At 38.3% G+C, this 18,490-nt stretch overlaps 1 protein-coding gene across 1 annotated transcript in view; it reads left to right on the forward strand.

Annotated features, from left to right (window-relative positions):
• Positions 1 to 16,806: 16,806 nt before the first annotated feature.
• Positions 16,807 to 18,490, forward strand: part of LOC143886462 (nucleoporin (DUF3414)) — a 117,072-nt gene continuing 115,388 nt past the window's right edge. Inside the window, exons 1-2 of the mRNA XM_077390435.1 lie at positions 16,807 to 17,379; positions 18,351 to 18,446. Coding sequence (XP_077246550.1) covers positions 17,068 to 17,379; positions 18,351 to 18,446 — 408 coding nt within the window. The 5' untranslated portion in view covers positions 16,807 to 17,067. The remainder of the gene's footprint in view (positions 17,380 to 18,350; positions 18,447 to 18,490) is intronic.

Here is an 18,490-nt window from a genome sequence, read left to right on the forward strand (position 1 = left end):
TCGTCGAACTCAAGTTTGATCAATTTTAGTGACCGATGAAGAAGACACGAAAACTTATGGCCCAAACTGTAATTATTATATCGATTGTCGTCCGGAAAGATTCCGGTGGCCATATTAGGTTCGATGGAATCCCCTTGTCATGGAGATTCCAATGAATGCTACCACAATCAATTTGGACGTTCGGTGAAGAAGTTATAGACTCTCAAAGTTATGTAAAACGGGTAAAATTAGACAGAAATCGTGACCGCGAGGTAAACCTAGATCACCTTCGACGGTCGACCGTCAGAGTGGCTCTGTTAAAAAATTAATTTGGCTCTGTTATCTGGCGGTGGATCGGGGCCGGTCGATGGCAATTGGTCAGATCGGAGGGCGAGTGTGGACCCCGATCCGAGGGGACGCTGCCGAGGGACGCGAGATCCCTCCTGCGATCCTCTAAGATCTCCACAATGTGAAGGAGAGCACTACCAAGGAACTCTCGAAACAGGTGCCACCCTCACAGCATAGCATGAGTGGCGATATAAAAAGAAAGAGATACATCCTGATCCGGAGCCAGGGCTCGAAACCGAGATATATCTGAAAATAACTCAGAGTCGCCATCCATGGACACGCCATGGAACCAAAAACAAATGCTCTGTTTGCAATGGATAACCAGAGATACAAAAGGTCCGTGCCTGATGACGAATGGAGAAGGTCCGAAGAGCGCCCCCAATTCGCCCGAGTGCGAACACTTGGTCTCTTATGCCATTTATTTATTAACTTCAAAGAAGTTTGGGTAAAAATCATGTGAAATGGGAACAATCCTCAGGAGTCGTCTACCTAAGCATGCATTTCCTGAGGATAAAGACAATAAACACCCATAAAATAAAATGAAAGATGTGTCACCTAATGACAACTAGGTTGTGAGTGACATACCTAACTGGTGTCTAAGTTCTGATGGACGAACACATGCATGCTACAACTAAAGGTATAGGTCTGCACAAGAAAGTAAGAAAACACAGCAAAATATACAATATAACAAAACAACAAATCCTAAGACTCTAAACGATTTAGCCCGAGTCCTCGGATGGTCTGATATTCATCCAAAGAAGCCTACGTATCCCCGCCTCCATGAGAATCAAGGCAACGTAGTTCTTCGCGCCTATTCTAAGCTAGGATGCCTAAGACACCTAAACCTCTATCTTAGACTCGATCTAAAAGACCGGACTAGTTATTAAAGCTTCTTGAGCAATTATTTAAATTCCAGTGAATTGTATATTTTAGGACACCCTATATGCCCTAACTAAATGCAAGTTAGCCCTAAGCTAATGCAGGTGGTTCCTACAACCTATGTGTAACTAGGCTGTGCGTCCTAAGGAAAACAATGGGATCACTAACGCATCTTAGACCTAGTCATCAGTCGGCGATGTGAATCGCCAACTGACCGGACGGAGGCGCTCCTATAACTCTAGGACAAACCCCTAACTCTAAAACAAGCACACAACAAACAGACAACAAAAGACAAACTCCTAACTCTAACACAAACACACAACAAGCACACAACAAAAGACAAACTCCTAACTCTAAAACTCTCTATCTAGGACAAAATCCTAACTCTAGAGGAAGATCTTGTTGAAAACAAGGTTTTGAAGAAAAAGGGTTAAAGCATTTATTTACAAAGTTTGGCTGGACTTGGGATGAAGATCCCAAGCTGCACTACGTACCTCTTAGAAGAGGATCAAGCCAACGTAGTTCGAAACGAACTCTCAAACTACGCTTCGAAAAGAAACACTCAACACTTTAGATTTTTTAAGGTTTTTTATGTTTTTCAAATGTTTTTGATATTTTTAAAGTTTTTAAATGTTTTTGAGTTTCAAATTTCTTATGTTTTTGGATTTTAAAGCTTTTCCAATGCTCTAAACCTTTAAATGTTTTCAATCTTAAAAGGAACACTCAAGTAGTACCACAAACTAGGGCAAAGCCCTAAAGCAAAAAGGGGAAACCCCAAACAAGCAACTAACGCCTCAAAGAGACAAACCACAACAAGAAAGATAGCGTCCCAAGAAGAGAGAAAACGATCCAAGATCCCAAGCAAGCAAAGCTCTAATAAGACTTAGTTAGTCTCTAATCAAAGTGAAGAAAAAGGTTATCAAGCAAACTCAGATTTTCATTCAATTATTATAAAAATAAATCAAGTGTTAAGCAAAGAAGAATTTTCAATTAAAAAATACACAACCTATAGCAATCATAAAATGATAAACAACATAAATTAGTCCAGACCAGCCGCTGGATAGCCTAATAAAGCAAAAACAATATCAAACACTTCTATGCCCAACCATAAACACCACCCCAATATGGGGATGAAATCAGATGATGCTAAAGTAATCATCTGATATCATAATACACATGATAATATTTCTAATCCCGCCTTGAGATCAGACAGTACTCATGTCGATAATATCGAATAGAGTAGTCATCTGATCTCCTTTTTTCCTAAAATAATTTATTTAAATAAAATTAAACAAATATGATAAGCTTCAAGATAATCTCACCTGAACAGTCCATTCATTATTGTCTTCACAACCTAACTCAATGCTTAAGATAAGAAGAGTATTAGAAATATCAAAAGATTATGATAATCCCAATTAGTAAAAATTTCAGTGCATACAGGGGACATCAACTTGTGCAGATCCAAGTATGAAGCAGTGAGCCACAAAACATAAAGACGGGCTCCAAGTAACCTTATCATTGCCCAGAGAAGGGTTCTTTAAAAAAAAAAAAAAAAGGTTAAAAGAAATCCAAAAGGTTGGGTAGGCCTACTAAACAAAAGAGGGGAGCGCTACTTGGATTGAGCGAGTTCCCTAAAGATGGGCTTGGGCTATCGCCTTCATCGCCCTCACAACGAAAGGGTTATCTTCAATTAGAAGGCACCTAAAAGGTAAGAGATCTCTACCTAAAGAAAGAGAAAGAGGACATAGGGTATCATCAAGACAAGGTAGGTCCTCTAAAGGATGGGCTTGGGCTATCGCTTTCATCGCCCCATGATACAAAGACATGAAATCAAACATTGGAGTTTCTAACAAGGTCCTATTTTTTTCTCCTTACGGGCGAGAACTTCGAGAACTAAAGCTCCAAAAGAAATGAAGCTGCAAGAATGGCTCCTATTCTTGATTCCTTCTAAATACAAGCCTCTCAATCAATGCTCAAACCAAAGCAAATAAACCCATAAGAGTGAGAATCACCATTTCCCTGCAAAAGCTCTACCAACTAGAACTAACATATACCACAAAAGAAAACTTTAAGCCACATCTCCAAACACAGAGGGAAAGAAACCAAAGTTATTTTGCCCATATGCCATCAGCCAAGACCCACACAAAAATAAGAAAATCTCAATTGCCTTTACGGATACCCAAATGACTTGGACTCACATACACCGTGAAAGAAAAAATCTTCAAACCATATACTCGAACATAACAAAGAGAAAATCTCAATTGGTTTGCAAGTACTCCAATTTCCACAAAATCAGTAATGGGATTATCATTTCCTTGCTGAGAACAGATCAAAGAAAATATGGGCTTTGCATTTTATGAAAATTCCAAAGAAAACCCTATATTTGTCTAGCGATTTCTTACTCGAATTCAGCATAAAACACAAGAAAATCGAAGGAGCAATGCACACAGAGTAGCGTAGACCAAGAATAAGGCATAAGGAACTTGATGGAACCAACTACACTTACAGCAGGATAATGCAATGGACAGCAGCTCCTTAATCCTTTGGGGAATCAATTAGCCATGGCAGAATTGCCAACGGGTTGAGACGTTGGTCACGACGACAACGGCGCAGAGATAGTGGCTCGCTGGAGGATGCGGTTGAAGATTGGCCGGGCTCCGGTGAAGAATCCACCGGAGAAGATGGGTAGAGGGGATCGGATTCTCCTTTCCCTCTCCCTCTCCCTCTCTCTCTCTCTCTCTCTCTCTCTCTCTCTCTGCTTTTCTCTTGCAAATGATTTTTTTTTATAGATGGAAATGGGTTGCAGAGAGGGAGGAGGTGGTCGGAGATGGGTTTGGTCTATGGTTAGGAGATGGGAAAAGGGTCAGATTGGATTTATGGGTTTGGGCAGTAGAGAAATCGAAGTGGGTTTTGGGTGTTTGGGTATGAGAAACGAAAATCCGTCGGTATGGATTTCAAAGAGGGTTTAATGGAGGAGCGATGGGGGACAATGGATATGGGTTTCTGGTTCGGAGTGGGTTTGAGTGGAGGTTGATGGTGGTGGTGATAATGGTGGAGAAGAGGGTTTGAGAGGAAAATGAAAAGGGTTTTGGAGATTAAGAAGTGGGAATGAGGGGCGGCTGAGAGGTGGTTTGGTCGGATTCCGGCGAAATTGCCGGAACCAATGGTGATGGGAAATGGAAGAGGGTTTTCTAGAAAAGGGGGAGATGGAAGTGTCGGCAGTAGGAGAGCTGGGTGGTGGAAATGCGGTTGGGGGTTTGGAAGTGGAGAAAATGAAGTGGGGTTGAAGAGGGTTTGTAGAGGGGAATGACCGGATTCCGGCAAAGCCACCGGAATCCATGGAGGTTGGAATTGAATGGGTAAATGAGAAGGGGGTTTTGGTCGTTTGGGTGATGGAAGAAGGTGGTGGGAATATTGGTGGGGATTGATGGAGGTAGAAGATGAAGAAGAGGAAGAAGAAGGAGGAGGAGATGGCGGCGCGGATTTGGTCGGAGGAGGTGCTGGCCGGAGAAGAAGCACTCTCCCTCTCCTTGCAATCTCTTCCTCTCTCCCTGTAAAAATATGAGATCTCCCTCTGCTCTCGTCTCTCTCTGTGATTTTCCGAAATGGAAAAGGGGTTTGGGGTTAAATGGGGGTTTGATTGGAGGCGGTCGATGGGGGTGTAGGTGGTGAAGCTCCGGTGGGTAATGGATTCCGGTGGGTTCGAATGGTGGGAGATGGTGGTGCTCGGTCGGATTTGCAGAGGATGGGTTTGGATTAGGGATAAATGAAAAATGGAGGTGATGGTTGGGAGAAGAAGAAGAAGAAAAAGAATGGTGGCAATGGCTCTTCCCCTCTCTGCTCGATTTCTTTTCTGTAAATTTCTCTCCCTCTGCTTCTCTCTGCTATGCGGCTGCCGATGGGGCTCCCTCTTGGAGAAGAGAATGAAGAGGCCTCCCCCAAAACCCTAATTGATTTGGGCTTTTAAGAAGGAAAATGATATTTTTGCCCCCTTTTATTCCCCAGACAGCCCACCCCAAGGCACTTCTCAATATTTTCTTATATTGACATGGGTGGTCTAAGTAGAGAACAGGGCAAAAATTCACTCACCTTTACATGAGTCCTAACCCTCTGATCTGATCTAATGGCCACCAAAGATTGCTTGTGAAGGAAGCAATAGAAATTTCCAAGAATGCCCTCTTGTATACGGGAAATGACATATTTCGCCTCCGCCCTTCTGAACTTGTACCACGACACTGCCCTGGCTCGTTCGCCAGGCAAACGTGCTCGGATCTTGACGAAATTTCACAGGGACCTTGGTGGGACCCTAAGCTAGCCCAGGGTGCAATTTGGGGACCGTGAAACACTCATCTGATGGAATTTTTATTCAAAATGATAGCTTCGGGTACGGTCAAAATGGGGTGTCTACAGCGAGTTTTTGCAGGGATTTATTTTTTGTCGAACACCCATTTGGGTGCATTCTTCTCACTCTTTCGTTTATATTTAAACCATGAGAAACTATATGATGTATTGGTTGCAATTGATAGGTGAACCGACCGTCTAAATTGGAAATCAAATAGCTCTACTTGAGGTATGTCATATGACCGATCTTTGGACTTTTGATTCCATAAAAATAACCACGTCGGTATATTTCATATAATAATTGGAAACAATGAACTATTGAACTATGCTAATAGTTTAGGATCCCAGGATTTCATGAACTAGGATCCAGCATTGTGTCGGTACATCTTTGTGATTCATTGACTTGAGTTGAGACTTGCTGCATGTTGTTCATATTGATTCCATTGCTCGTATGGTTTCCATGCCATGCTTTACATAGTTTTCATTGCATAATTGATGCTATATTGCACATGAGTTTTTATGATATCCTATGTGGTGCATGGGGTTGTCTATTCTTGTTGTGTGATGCATGTGATCTTGCCAAGACTGGCATGGGTTCTAAATTCTCGGTATGTGAAAGTTCATTATGACTTATATTTCATAAGGACTAGACACGAACCATTCCCTTCAATGGACGGTGACCTCGATCTGCTGGTGGGAATTGTAGTGATACCGATAGGGTATCGCTGGACTGCCAATGTGAATAGCAGTCAAAATTACCAAGCTACCGATGATAATAGCAGTGTCACCGATCTTGGAGTTGCTTGGGTACCCAGGTGGTGTCGATACATGATTATTCATTGTAGCATTTTGATTGTTTCTCTTGGTTCTGAGGAAGCAAGTGTCTCTTGAGTATTGGGCATGTATATCATTGTTGTATCACGATGATTTCTGGTTATACCCGTTTCATTATGCATGTTCATTTATGCATTGGCCTCATGTTTTCTTGGCGTGCCTGGATCCACTAAGGATCCCCATATGACGTGCCAAGTGTTAGCTCATCCCATTGATTATATTTTACAAATCCAGAGAGCTGACTTATGGGCTCGGTGAACAGGCGTATCATGATTCATTAGATATAGTTACTTTCCCTTTTATTTTAGTGACTATTGATTGGAACACTATAATAATTTCACTATTTTATTTGGGGGGTGGTGAGATGGTTTTATTATCAATTGGTTATTAATTTGGAGAATTAAATGTCGACTCCATAATTATTTGAGTATTTTAATTGCGAATAAAAGTAGTCGATTTTGGTATTGGCTAGATACTATAGCCTTGCATATCAATGATTTTTTATTGCACGTGTGTGGTGCTGTCGTGTGATTGGCCATGGGCTCGGTTCGGGGCGTGACAAGCTCTTCAACAGTTTCTCTTTGGCTGTGTTCACTTGCGTTCTCGAGAAATCGAATCCCGGAAAAACACCTCTATTTTTCCCGAGAAAGCTAAAATAGTGGTGTTCGCTTGTTTTCCCTAGAAACTTTTTTTTATGACGTAGGGTGTCCCCACGCCACTTCGTAGAGTGGGACTAATTCCCTCCGGATGTGCGCAATCACCCGTAAACCAGGCAAGCCCAGGGGGATTCGAACTCTCATCTCTGGGGAGCATACCCAAGACTTAAGCCAAAGAGCCACACCAGTACATGTTTTTTCCAGAGAAACTAACATTACATAGGTGGAAAATTGGAAAAATTTGAAAAAATGACGTGAAAAATGGTGTTTTCTCGCTAAAGAGAGATTCCATTTCCCACCGATATTGCGAGATTTGTTTTCTTTTCTCGCACGGGAAAAAAAGGATGGGCTGCCTTCTCTCTTCGCTAAAGCGAGATTCCATTTCCCACCGATATTGCGCAAGTGAACAGGCGCGGGAAACCTTTTCCTTTTCTTTTCCTTTCCAGGGAAAACAAGTGAACGGACCCTTAATGAAAAGTCCTTATAAAGGCTGTAAACAAATCCTAATTGGACATTAAAAGTTAAGGGGCTGTGATTTCTGTTTCATATCAATATGTTAAAAATGAGGGGTTTTTGCAATAGAAGTACATGTTTTTCTTACTTGTAAAAGTATGAAAATGCCCTTATATATATATATATATATATTTGTGGGCCCTGATCCTGAGACGATGCCGAGAGACGAATCCCCTGACGATCTCTGGATCATCCACATGAAGGAGAGCTCTACCAAGGAACTCTTGAAACAGGTGCCATCCTCATAGCATAACACGAGTGGCAAAATAAATGAGATACCTCTTTATCCGGAGACAAAAGCCTCGAAACCAAGACGTACCTAAATAACTCAGAGTCGCCATCCATGGATAGACCCAAAAAAAAAAAATCCTTTGTGCAATGGATAACCAAAAATATATATGGGTCTGTGCCTGATTACGAATGAGGAATGTCCGAAGAGCACCCCCATTCGCCTGAATGCAAGCACTCGGTCTCTTATGCCATATTTTATTAACTTTGAAGAGTTTTGGACAAAATTCATGTGATTTGTTTTCTTTTCTCGAGAGATTTGTTTTCGATCTCGCTTTAGCACTCGGTCTCTTATGCCATATTTTATTAACTTCGATATTGCGAGATTTGTTTTCTTTTCTCGCACGGGAAAAAAAAGATGGGCTGCCTTCTCTCTTCGCTAAAGCGAGATTCCATTTCCCACCGATATTGCGCAATTGAGCAGGCGCGGGAAACCTTTTCCTGCACAGTTTCTCGGGATTTCTTTTCCTTTCCGGGGAAAACAAGTGAATGGACCCTTAATGAAAAGTCCTTATAAAGGCTGTAAACAAATCCTAATTGGACATTAAAAGTTAAGGGGCTGCGATTTCTGTTTCATAGCAATATGTTAAAAATGAGGGGTTTTTGCAATAGAAGTACATGTTTTTCTTACTTGTAAAAGTATGAAAATGCCCTTATATATATATATATATATATATATATATATATATATATATATATATATAGAGAGAGAGAGAGAGAGAGAGAGAACGGTTCCTACACATGTGTAGATAAGTTATCTACACACTAGCTTAAAATACAGTGGGGGCCACATTATTTGGGTGATCTAAACCATTCATTTTTAAGGCCCTCACATAGATAGGGTGTCCACAAAAAACAGATCCATAGGATCGTCCTAACCATTCGAACTGTGGAGGCAAAAAATGGACTAATTTGTGAAGGTTTAAAGACATCCATTTTACCTCCACAAATCGTAGGGTTGGGATGATCCTATGGATCTGATTTTTTGCAGACACCCTATCTATGTGAGGGCCTTTAAAATGGATGGCTTGGATCACCCAAACAATGTGGGCCCCCACTGTATTTTAAGCTAGTGTGTAGAGAACTCTCTACACATATGTGTAGGAATCGTTTTCTCATATATATATATATATATATATATATATATATATATATATATTTGTGGGCCCCGATCCTGAGACGATGCCGAGAGACGAATCCCCCGACGATCTCTGGATCATCCACATGAAGGAGAGCTCTACCAAGGAACTCTCGAAACAGGTGCCATCCTCATAGCATAACACGAGTGGCAAAATAAATGAGATACCTCTTTATCCGGAGACAAAAGCCTCGAAACCAAGACGTACCTAAATAACTCAGAGTCGCCATCCATGGATAGGCTATGGAACCCAAAAAAATAAATCCTTTGTGCAATGGATAACCAAAAATATATATGGGTCTGTGCCTGATTACGAATGAGGAATGTCCGAAGAGCCCCCCATTCGCCTGAATGCAAGCACTCGGTCTCTTATGCCATATTTTATTAACTTTGAAGAGTTTTGGACAAAAATCATGTGAAATGGAAACAAATATCTCTGAGAAGACGTCTACCTAGCATGCATGTCCCGAGGATGGCAATAATAAGCACACACAAAATAAATGAAAGAAGTGTCACCTAATCATAGGTAGGTCATGAGTGTCATACCTAATTGGTGTCTAAGTTCTGGTGGACAAACACATGCATGCTACAGCTAAGGGTATAAGGTAAATAAATGAGCAAGTATAATGAGATATGATAAGCAAGAAAAATAGTAAAGCAACTACAGTTTAACATGTGAAATAGCAATAAAGAAAGCAGTAAAGAACTATAGCTAAGCAATATAATCAAGAAGTACCAGACTAGTAAGCAGTAGAGAGCTACAGCTAAGCATGTGAGTGATCAAATAAGGAAATAATCTCAATATGAAAGAAAACACACAAGAAAAAATGATAACCACAAATACAAACTCTAAAAAACACTAACAACAAACCCTAAAACTCTAAACGTTGTCGCCTGAATCTTTGGATGGTCTGGTGTTCATCGAAAGCCGCCTACGTATCCCCGCCTCTACGAGAATCAAGGCCACGTAGTTTTTGCGTGCATATTCTAAACTATGATGCCTAAGACATCTAGACCACTAAACTAGACCCAACCTAAAAGACCAGACTGATTTTTAAAGCTTCTTGAACGTTTATTTAAATTTAAGTGAATTATGAATTTTATGACACCCTTTATTCCCTAACTAAATGCAAGTTTAGCCCTAAGTGCAACTAGGCTGTGTTTCCTAAGAAAAACAGTGGGCTATCTAACGCACCATATTCTAGTCATCAGTCGGTGAAAAGTATCGCCAACTGACCGGACAGAGGCAGTAACAAACTCCTAGTTAGGACAAACTCCTAACTCTAACACAAACACAAAACAACCAAAACACTCTATCTAGGACAAACTCATAACTCTAACACAAACGCAAAATAACCTAAGCACTCTATCTAGGACAAACTCATAACTCTAGAGGAGGATTTTTTCGAAAACGTTTTGCAAAAATTTATATTTGAAAGAGTTCTCAAAAGTTTTATTTACAAAGTTTGGCTGGATTTAGGATAAAAATCCCAAGTTGCCTACGTACCTCGTGGGAGAGGATCAAGCCAACGTAGTTCGAAAACAAACTTTCCTAACTACATTTCTAAAATAATGTTTTTAAGAAGTTTCAAATGTTTTTGGTGTTTTAAATTTCTAATGTTTTTAAGTTTTAAAATTTCTAATATTTTTGGATTTTAAATTTTTAATGTTTCTAGATTTTAAAGTTTTCCAATGTTTTGAATTTTTAAATATTTTAAACCCTTAAAAAAACAAGCCAAACAGCACATTAGGGCCAAACCCTAGGGCTAAAGGGGAAACCCCGAAACAAGCAAACTGATTAAAAGTGAGATAATCCCAAAATGAGTAAACTAGTGAAAATGAAATGATCTCAAACAAGTAAACTAATGTATGACTGAGATAGTCTCTAATAAAGCGGAGTGATAACCACACTAAAGGAGAAACTCCTAACTGAAAGATAAACATAAACTCCTAGTCTATACGATAGACTCCTAAACAAATAACATTAAAGGGATGCCAGTAAGTCAAAGAATGACCAACACTCTAAAAGTAGATGCTAATGAGTCAAAGAATGTCTTACACTCTAAAAGTGGGTGCAAATGAGTCAAAGAATGTCTCACACTCTAAAAGGAGGGGGCAAATAAGTCAAAGCCTCTCTAAATACTCTATAAATTGGGTGCTATGAGTCAAAGAATTAATACTAACACAAAAGAGATAAACAATGGTGCTAGTGACACTGGGCAAGTCTGCTAGACACAAAGGTGAGCTCAAAGTATCCCTATCATCACCCTTGCAATGATAAATAGGGACAAGGTAACTAACAAACTAAATTGGTCTTCAACTAATAGGGGGTACAACTTGTGAGATTTGGGTAGTCTCCTATGGATGACCTCTCTAATTGAGAAAGCTCGTCTCCTTAAAGGGGATACAAAATGAGACAAAGTATGTCTCCTAATGGGACTCTAGATGACTCTTTCATTGCGCTTGTAATGATAGAGGGGATTTAACATCTAAGGATGTCTAAAAGACTGGGTTAGTCTAATAACTAAAGAGGGGAACACTACTAGGACCGAGTAAGTCCCCTAAAGATGGGCTTGGGATAACTCATTCATCGCCCTTTCAATGAGAGAATGATTAAAGAAAAAATGATGATGTGTGCAGAAGATGTAATCAATAGGCAATAATGCAACCGAGAGGCATAAGATGTAAGCAATGGATCTTAAAGACGGAATGAGACATGGCATGTCTCCGAGAATGAGAATCGCAAGACTTGGAAGGTTTAAACATGTTTTAGAAGTGATCCTATGAGTTTTAGATACTATGTTGTCATTTAGTTCAAGAATCAGAAGAATGGAGCATGCTTGTTCGTGGTGTCTCTAGCAAGGTCCTAGCATCTTTTAATGCTTAATTTCAACTTCTTTTAGATATTTTCAGCATGTTTTATTAAGGTTTGATCATGATTAAATTATTTGTTTGCGTACATCATTGATTTCAATTATTTAGTATTGAAAAGGCATTAGAAGCACACAACACAAGATGCAAATTTCACTAAAAATGCCCAACATTCAAAATAAATCATAAGAATTACTCCATATATGATTTATAATTTGCTAGCATGCTCAACATAATCAAAAGCATCCATTTAAATTAATCTAAGCTCAAAACAATCTTTAAAAAAAAAGGCGAAATTTCTACTAAACATGCAATTTTCACAAAAAAATCCAAAAATACCGAGTAAATCATGAAAAACATCCAAAATATGATTCATGACTTACTACCAAGCTCAAAACATCCAAAACAATCATTAAAATTGAATAGAGCTCAAGTTGTACATGATAAAAAAAAGACATAATTATGACATTAGTGTGAAAAATGTCACTTTTCGTTGAATTTTAGATCTATCAAACATCAAAACCACCAAAAACCTCATCACTCAAAGTTGTAGATCCCATCATGAATGACATTCTCTCAGTTGCCCACTTCGTCTAGTTCAGGCTAGAAGTGACCGGAAAACTGCCGTTTCCGGCTCATCGCCATTAAAAAGCACATTAGTGTTTCAGCTGAAAGTTCGCGCTCCGTTTTGACACTCAAAACATCGTTTCTGAAAACTTTGTTCAAGGATAAAGTTTTAGAAAATCATTCAAAGAACAACTTTGTTTTCTACGGATCCGGCCAGATCCAGCCGGAAGTGCCCCAAAAATGGCTGACAATTTGCTATTACAGCAAAAGCAGTTTTACGAGAAAACTAAAATTTTGAAAGTGATTTTTGATACACCAGACATTGTTTCTGGAAAAATGCACACATTGACAAAGTTTTAGAAAATCGCATGATGAACAACTTTATTTTCTATGGTTCTGGCCGAATCCTGCCAGAAGCAGCCCACAAGTTACTTGACACGATAAATTTCCAAAAAAAACTGGAAACATCGACACATTGAATGACTGAAACTTAAAAAGAGCGTAACTCTCTCATTCTTTGGCCAAATTTGGGCCGATGTCGAACTAACCGACTTGACGAGGTCTACAAGATAGATATATTTGTTTTTTAAAGTTTTGAGCATTTGAGGTCAAAAAGGAGAAAATTCAAAACTGGACAGCATGCATGTTACAAAAAATTTTTTTTAACAATGTTCCAAATCTAATAATCACACAGATTTCTAAGCAAAATCTCACAATAATCATGTAATAAACATTGAAACCTCAAAACTAAAAAAAATTCATAGCATTTCATCTCATCCATGACGAACTAGGCTAAGCATGAATCAAGCATCAAAAGCACCCATGTGCGTTTTATATTGAAGCTGAAAATTTGTTTTGAAAATCACTCTATCCAAATGGCAAAACTAAAAAACGTGATAAATATCAAAGTTGTAGGGGACACATCAGGAAACATTTTATTAGTTATGTACTTCGGCCGGTTCTCTCTGGAAGTGCCGGAAAATGGCTATCTTTGGGCTGATTTCAGATTTCATTTATGCAGTTTTATTTTGAAAAGTTCTAATTTTGTTTTGCAAAATATAGAAACCAAAACATATTTTTAGGATAAGTATTCAACACCAAAGTTTCAGTAAATGCATTGAGGAAAACTTTCCGAGTTGACAACTCCGGCTGGATTTGGCCGGAAGTGTCTAGAAACAGCCATCTCCGGTCAAACCGCAAGCTGGAAATATGGTGCTTTCTGCTAAAATCTTAAAAATATCATAACTTTCTCATTCCTTGGCCAAATTAGGGTCATGATATGTCAAATTGAAGGTATTAAAAAGTTCTACAACTTTTATGTGTATCATTTTTGCGAATTCTAACCAAAATTTAGCAAAAAAGTACAAATACAAATCTTGACAACATATATTTTTTAAGTTTTCAATATCTTACAAGAGCATTTCACATCAAAACCCTAGATCTATCATGGATTTAACTAGATATTCACATCATACACATATTAACGCATATATTTTTGAATTCCAAAGCCTAACACATCAGATATAAAGATTTTCACAAAAATATCCAAGAATTCACCATTTTAACCTAAATTTTAAGCTGAAATCTTAAAATTTGCATAACTTCTCCGTTTTTGCCAATTTTGGGCTTTTATACACCAAATCGAAAATCTAAACGAGCTCTACACCTTTTTGCGAGAAATTTTCACGAATTCTAACAAAAAATTGATGAAAATGGCAAAAATGAGGCTGGACAACACTTAATTTTGCCATCTTTACATCGAAATTCAACTAGAACTCAAAATCTGAGGTGAATTGCTTTAGATCTTCATATGAGACATATTTTTAAACGTATTAGATTTTAGCCCTAGGTTACTAGATGTAACCATTTTTAAGCATTTTCAACTTAGATTTCTCATTTTAGGCTAGATTTTAAAAGAAAACTCAAAATCTTCTAACATTATGCTCTTCTCTTGGATCTCGCAAAAAGGTGGCTATTTGGAAAAAGTTTAATGAAAAATTAACTAAAAGAAACTTTTCGCCCCTTAAGTTACCTTTGACAACCCCCCTATTCATGTATATGTTGTATTTTTATTAAAGTAATAGGTAATTTTAAGTAAAACTTTTCATGGGCGACATTAAAGAAATAAAGCACCCCCCTTTCTGCTCTAGTGTAAAAACTGGCTGGCTTACAGGATATTTCACTCCCCCTTTGCACTATCTAACTCAGCTCGTCTTATTAGACAATTCTCAACGGATTTAAACAAAATTTTAATGGGACCTACTTGGGATCCTAACCTACTTTAAGGCACAATTTGGGACTCTAAAACACTAATCTAATAGGGTTTCTAATCGAACCAAGTTATTTGGGGTTCAGTTAAAATGGGGTGTCTACAATATTAAATGACTAAATTAACTTCAATTTTATACTTAATTTGTATTAAGTTAAATATAATATTTATTTAATCTAATTATATAGCAATATTTATTATACTTTTTTTAAAAATTGTTTTACCTATTCTCACAGGAAAAATACTCTCTTTCTTCATCTACAAGTGAGTAAATGTATTACGAAGAGAGGAAATGAAAAACCAAACATATTAGGGAAAAGGGGTTGCAAAATTTTGCCAAAGTTTCACTTACGGGCCACAAGTGTATATAAAGCACTTACCAAAAATACTTTACGTTTGAGAATTTCTTTTACCCTCATTTATGATGGGTAAAGTGGGAACTAAAATTTTATTGGGATTATGACATAGAAAATATGTTTTAATTATGAAATGAAACGTGGATTGTACATTTTTCTCTTCTAGCATTCAAATGGCACCGTACAGTAAAAAGACCCTTTTACCATCGGGTGTATATTGAAGCAAACAACTCATTTTCATTATCTTCTCGAAACGAGTGGGAATTTTTTCTTGTTCGATGTTTCTTGCATCGATGACCATTGGTGTAACTCGGAAGAAGAAGAAGAATATGAAGAAGAGGAAGAGGCACAAAGGAGGAAGAAGGAAAAAGAAGAATTGATGTTGGAAAAATGGAAGACGCCGGAGAAATACAAAAGAAGAAGGAAAAAAGGTGAATAGGATCCGGACAATGGAAGACGCAGGAAAAAAAAGATGAAGACAAATAAGACAAAGTTGGTGAGATTTGGGGTCGAAATGACGATATTTTGGGTTGACTCGGTAAAATGGGTCGTCCCCATTTAACTCCATTTAATCGAGACGAACCCCCCATTTTAACTAGTCGACCTCCAAATATCACCGTAACGACCCTAAATCTCACCACCTTTTCTTATTCTTCTTCTTCCTCCCTTTTCTTTTTTTCATTTTTCTTCCATTTTTTCCAGCTTCGATTCTTCTTTTTTCCTTATTTATTTCATTTTTCCAGCGTCATCCATTTTTTCCGCCATCTTTATGGCGTCGATTCTTCTTTTTTCCTCTTCTTTTCTTCATGTTACTCTTCTTCTATTTCTTCATCCCTTTCTTCTTCCTCCACCTCCTCCCCCTCCTTCTTCCTCTTCCTCTTCATTTTCTACCTCTTTCGAGTTGCAGCAGTGATCATCAGTGATCATCGGTGGTGGTGGAGATGGAAAAACAAAACAAACTTACAAATGAAGAGGGATGAAATCGCCTTGAAGGGCAATTTTGTCTTTCTCTCGTACCGTGCAATTTCAACAAGAATTCAAAATAAGCCTCCAGTCTACTTTCATATTAAAAATAAAACACACTGTCTAGTTCATTTCTTATGCCTAGTTTGGAGTGCAAATTCCCCTAATTTTACCTTACATTTCCTTAAAATTTCCAAAAATGTAGAGATGTTAGGATCCCATCCGGGGGAGCTTCTCAACATTCTCCCAATTCGCTCAATTACCCAACAATTTAGTATGGTATATCCCCATTGATAAGGGATTTGCTAGCGTCCATCAGAGAAGGCATTTTGGGGATGGTCTGTTGCAGGTGAGAGCAGCCACACAGCATCACTATTCAACGGATTTTGGCTCCATTCATTTATTCATCTGACGTGCCTGCTCTCACCTGCAACAAACCATCTGCGAAATGCCTTCCGCAATGGATGCTACCAAATCCCCATTGATAAAACTTACCTTGTCTTTTATAACTTAACCAGCTGCAAGGCTATTATAATTCCCCGAAAGCTCTCAACAGCCAATTACACAAGAGAAGAAGACAAGCTGAGCTCGTCTTGTTATCAAAACATGGTAGTGTGAAAATCTGTAGCCTTTACTAATGACCTTTATTTCAAGACAAAAAACACTTAAAACTTTGATAGAATAACAAACAGGCCCTCTTAAAAGTACACATGGCAACTTTAGACAGGCTGTCAGGGAGAACCCTAAAACAGCCGAGTCGTCCTAACTCCACAAACAAAAACCTAGCTCTAAAGAGTAAAGACCCTCACACCATCCCTCTCTCCTTTCGAAGAATAAAAGCGCGGGCTCAGAGTCCCTCCCTCTCTAAACCTAGCTCTAAAGAGTAAAGACCCTCACACCATCCCTTCTCTCCTTTCGAAGAATAAAAGCGCGGGCTCAGAGTCCCTCCCTCTCTCATTTCCCCCCGTGGGTTTTAGCGACCTCCAAAACCCTAACCCCCTATTTTTGTATGGTATCCAAAACCCTAAACCCTTAAAACCCTCTCTTCTCCTTTCTTCCTCATTCATGGCCTCCACCTCGGCCTCCATAAACCAGGCCACAAACCCTAAGTCTGTGGACAAATCTCTCTATTGGGACTCCTTCATCCTCCTCTTTAGCGATCTCGAAAATGCCCCTCTCTCTTCCCATATTTCACCCTCTCTGGTAAACAAGTTGAAGAACAATGATGCCTGGTTTTTGGATTCTATTTCTTTATTTAAGCCCCCAAATCCCACCTCTAAATTGGCTTTGGAATCTTCTCAAATTGCCCTCGGTTCGCATCGTATGACCGTGCGAAATGATTTGAAAGAATTGACTTTACAAGTTAGCTCTTTGCTGGTACGCTAATGATCAAACCTCACTCTTTCTATTAGACCATGTTTGGATTGCAAGAAAAGCATTTTGATTGATTTTTTTTCTTAATTTAGGGGTAAATGATATGATTGTGGTTAATTTAGAGGGATTTTATCACAAATTGAAGATCTATCTGCATAAAAATTGAATTAGGTTTGTTCAAGTTATCTTTTTTTTTTTCATGTGTAAAAAAGGTGTGAAATCTTAGAAATATTTTTCCTTTCCGAACTTTTCCAGAAAATTCACGCAATCCGAACAGGGCCAAAGAGGAAATGACATGATTATGGTTAATTTAGTTGGATATCATCTTAAATTGGAAATCCATCTGCATAAAAATTGAATAAGTTTTGTTCAAGTTATCTTTCTTGATGTGTAAAAAAAGTCGATGTTTTTACAAATATTATTTCCTTTCCAAACTTTTACAGTTAATTCCTGCAATCCAAACAGGGCCTTAGTAAAAATAGTGGAACTGTTTTTTCTGTTGCTTCATGGCTGCTGTTCTAATTAAGCTCATCCTGCAATAGGAAAAGGGTGGATTGCAGATTTTAAGTTTATATGTCTGATCCTAATTTAGCTCATAGAAGGATCCATGGTGCAAGGGGAACTTATCTTGGGTTAACCATTTCAGAAAAGAGCAACCAATCATATTTTAAAGAGAGAAATTTGATCTCAATATCTTTATGTGCCGTAAATTTATTGCGAACAATGGTATATATTGCAACACTGATGAAAAAGAAGAGAAATGAATTCTATTACCTTTTATTTATGAACCTAAGAGTATTTTAGGCATAATGAAGTGGTTTGGTGCGATCTCATCTACTTCACGAGGTCATGAATCCTTGTTGCTCTTCTGTGATTCAATTTTTATATTTCTATTTGTGATTATCATTTGTTTATTTAATATTAATGTGCAAACATAATTTTACTCATCTAGTTTGTTCTGATATTTTTTTCAGTATCTAGATGAGGTGCAATCATACATTCTTCTCAATAGGTCCACCGAACAAAAACATTTGGTTGCGGATTACAAAGCTAAAGAATTTCTTCATTTTGTAAGTAAAATTTTGTTTGCCCAATTCATATAAATAATCACTGT

Source organism: Tasmannia lanceolata, unplaced genomic scaffold, assembly GCF_043159265.1.
Source record: "Tasmannia lanceolata isolate RefF3 unplaced genomic scaffold, GAP_Taslan_0.1 ptg000011l, whole genome shotgun sequence".
Taxonomy (NCBI): domain Eukaryota; kingdom Viridiplantae; phylum Streptophyta; class Magnoliopsida; order Canellales; family Winteraceae; genus Tasmannia; species Tasmannia lanceolata.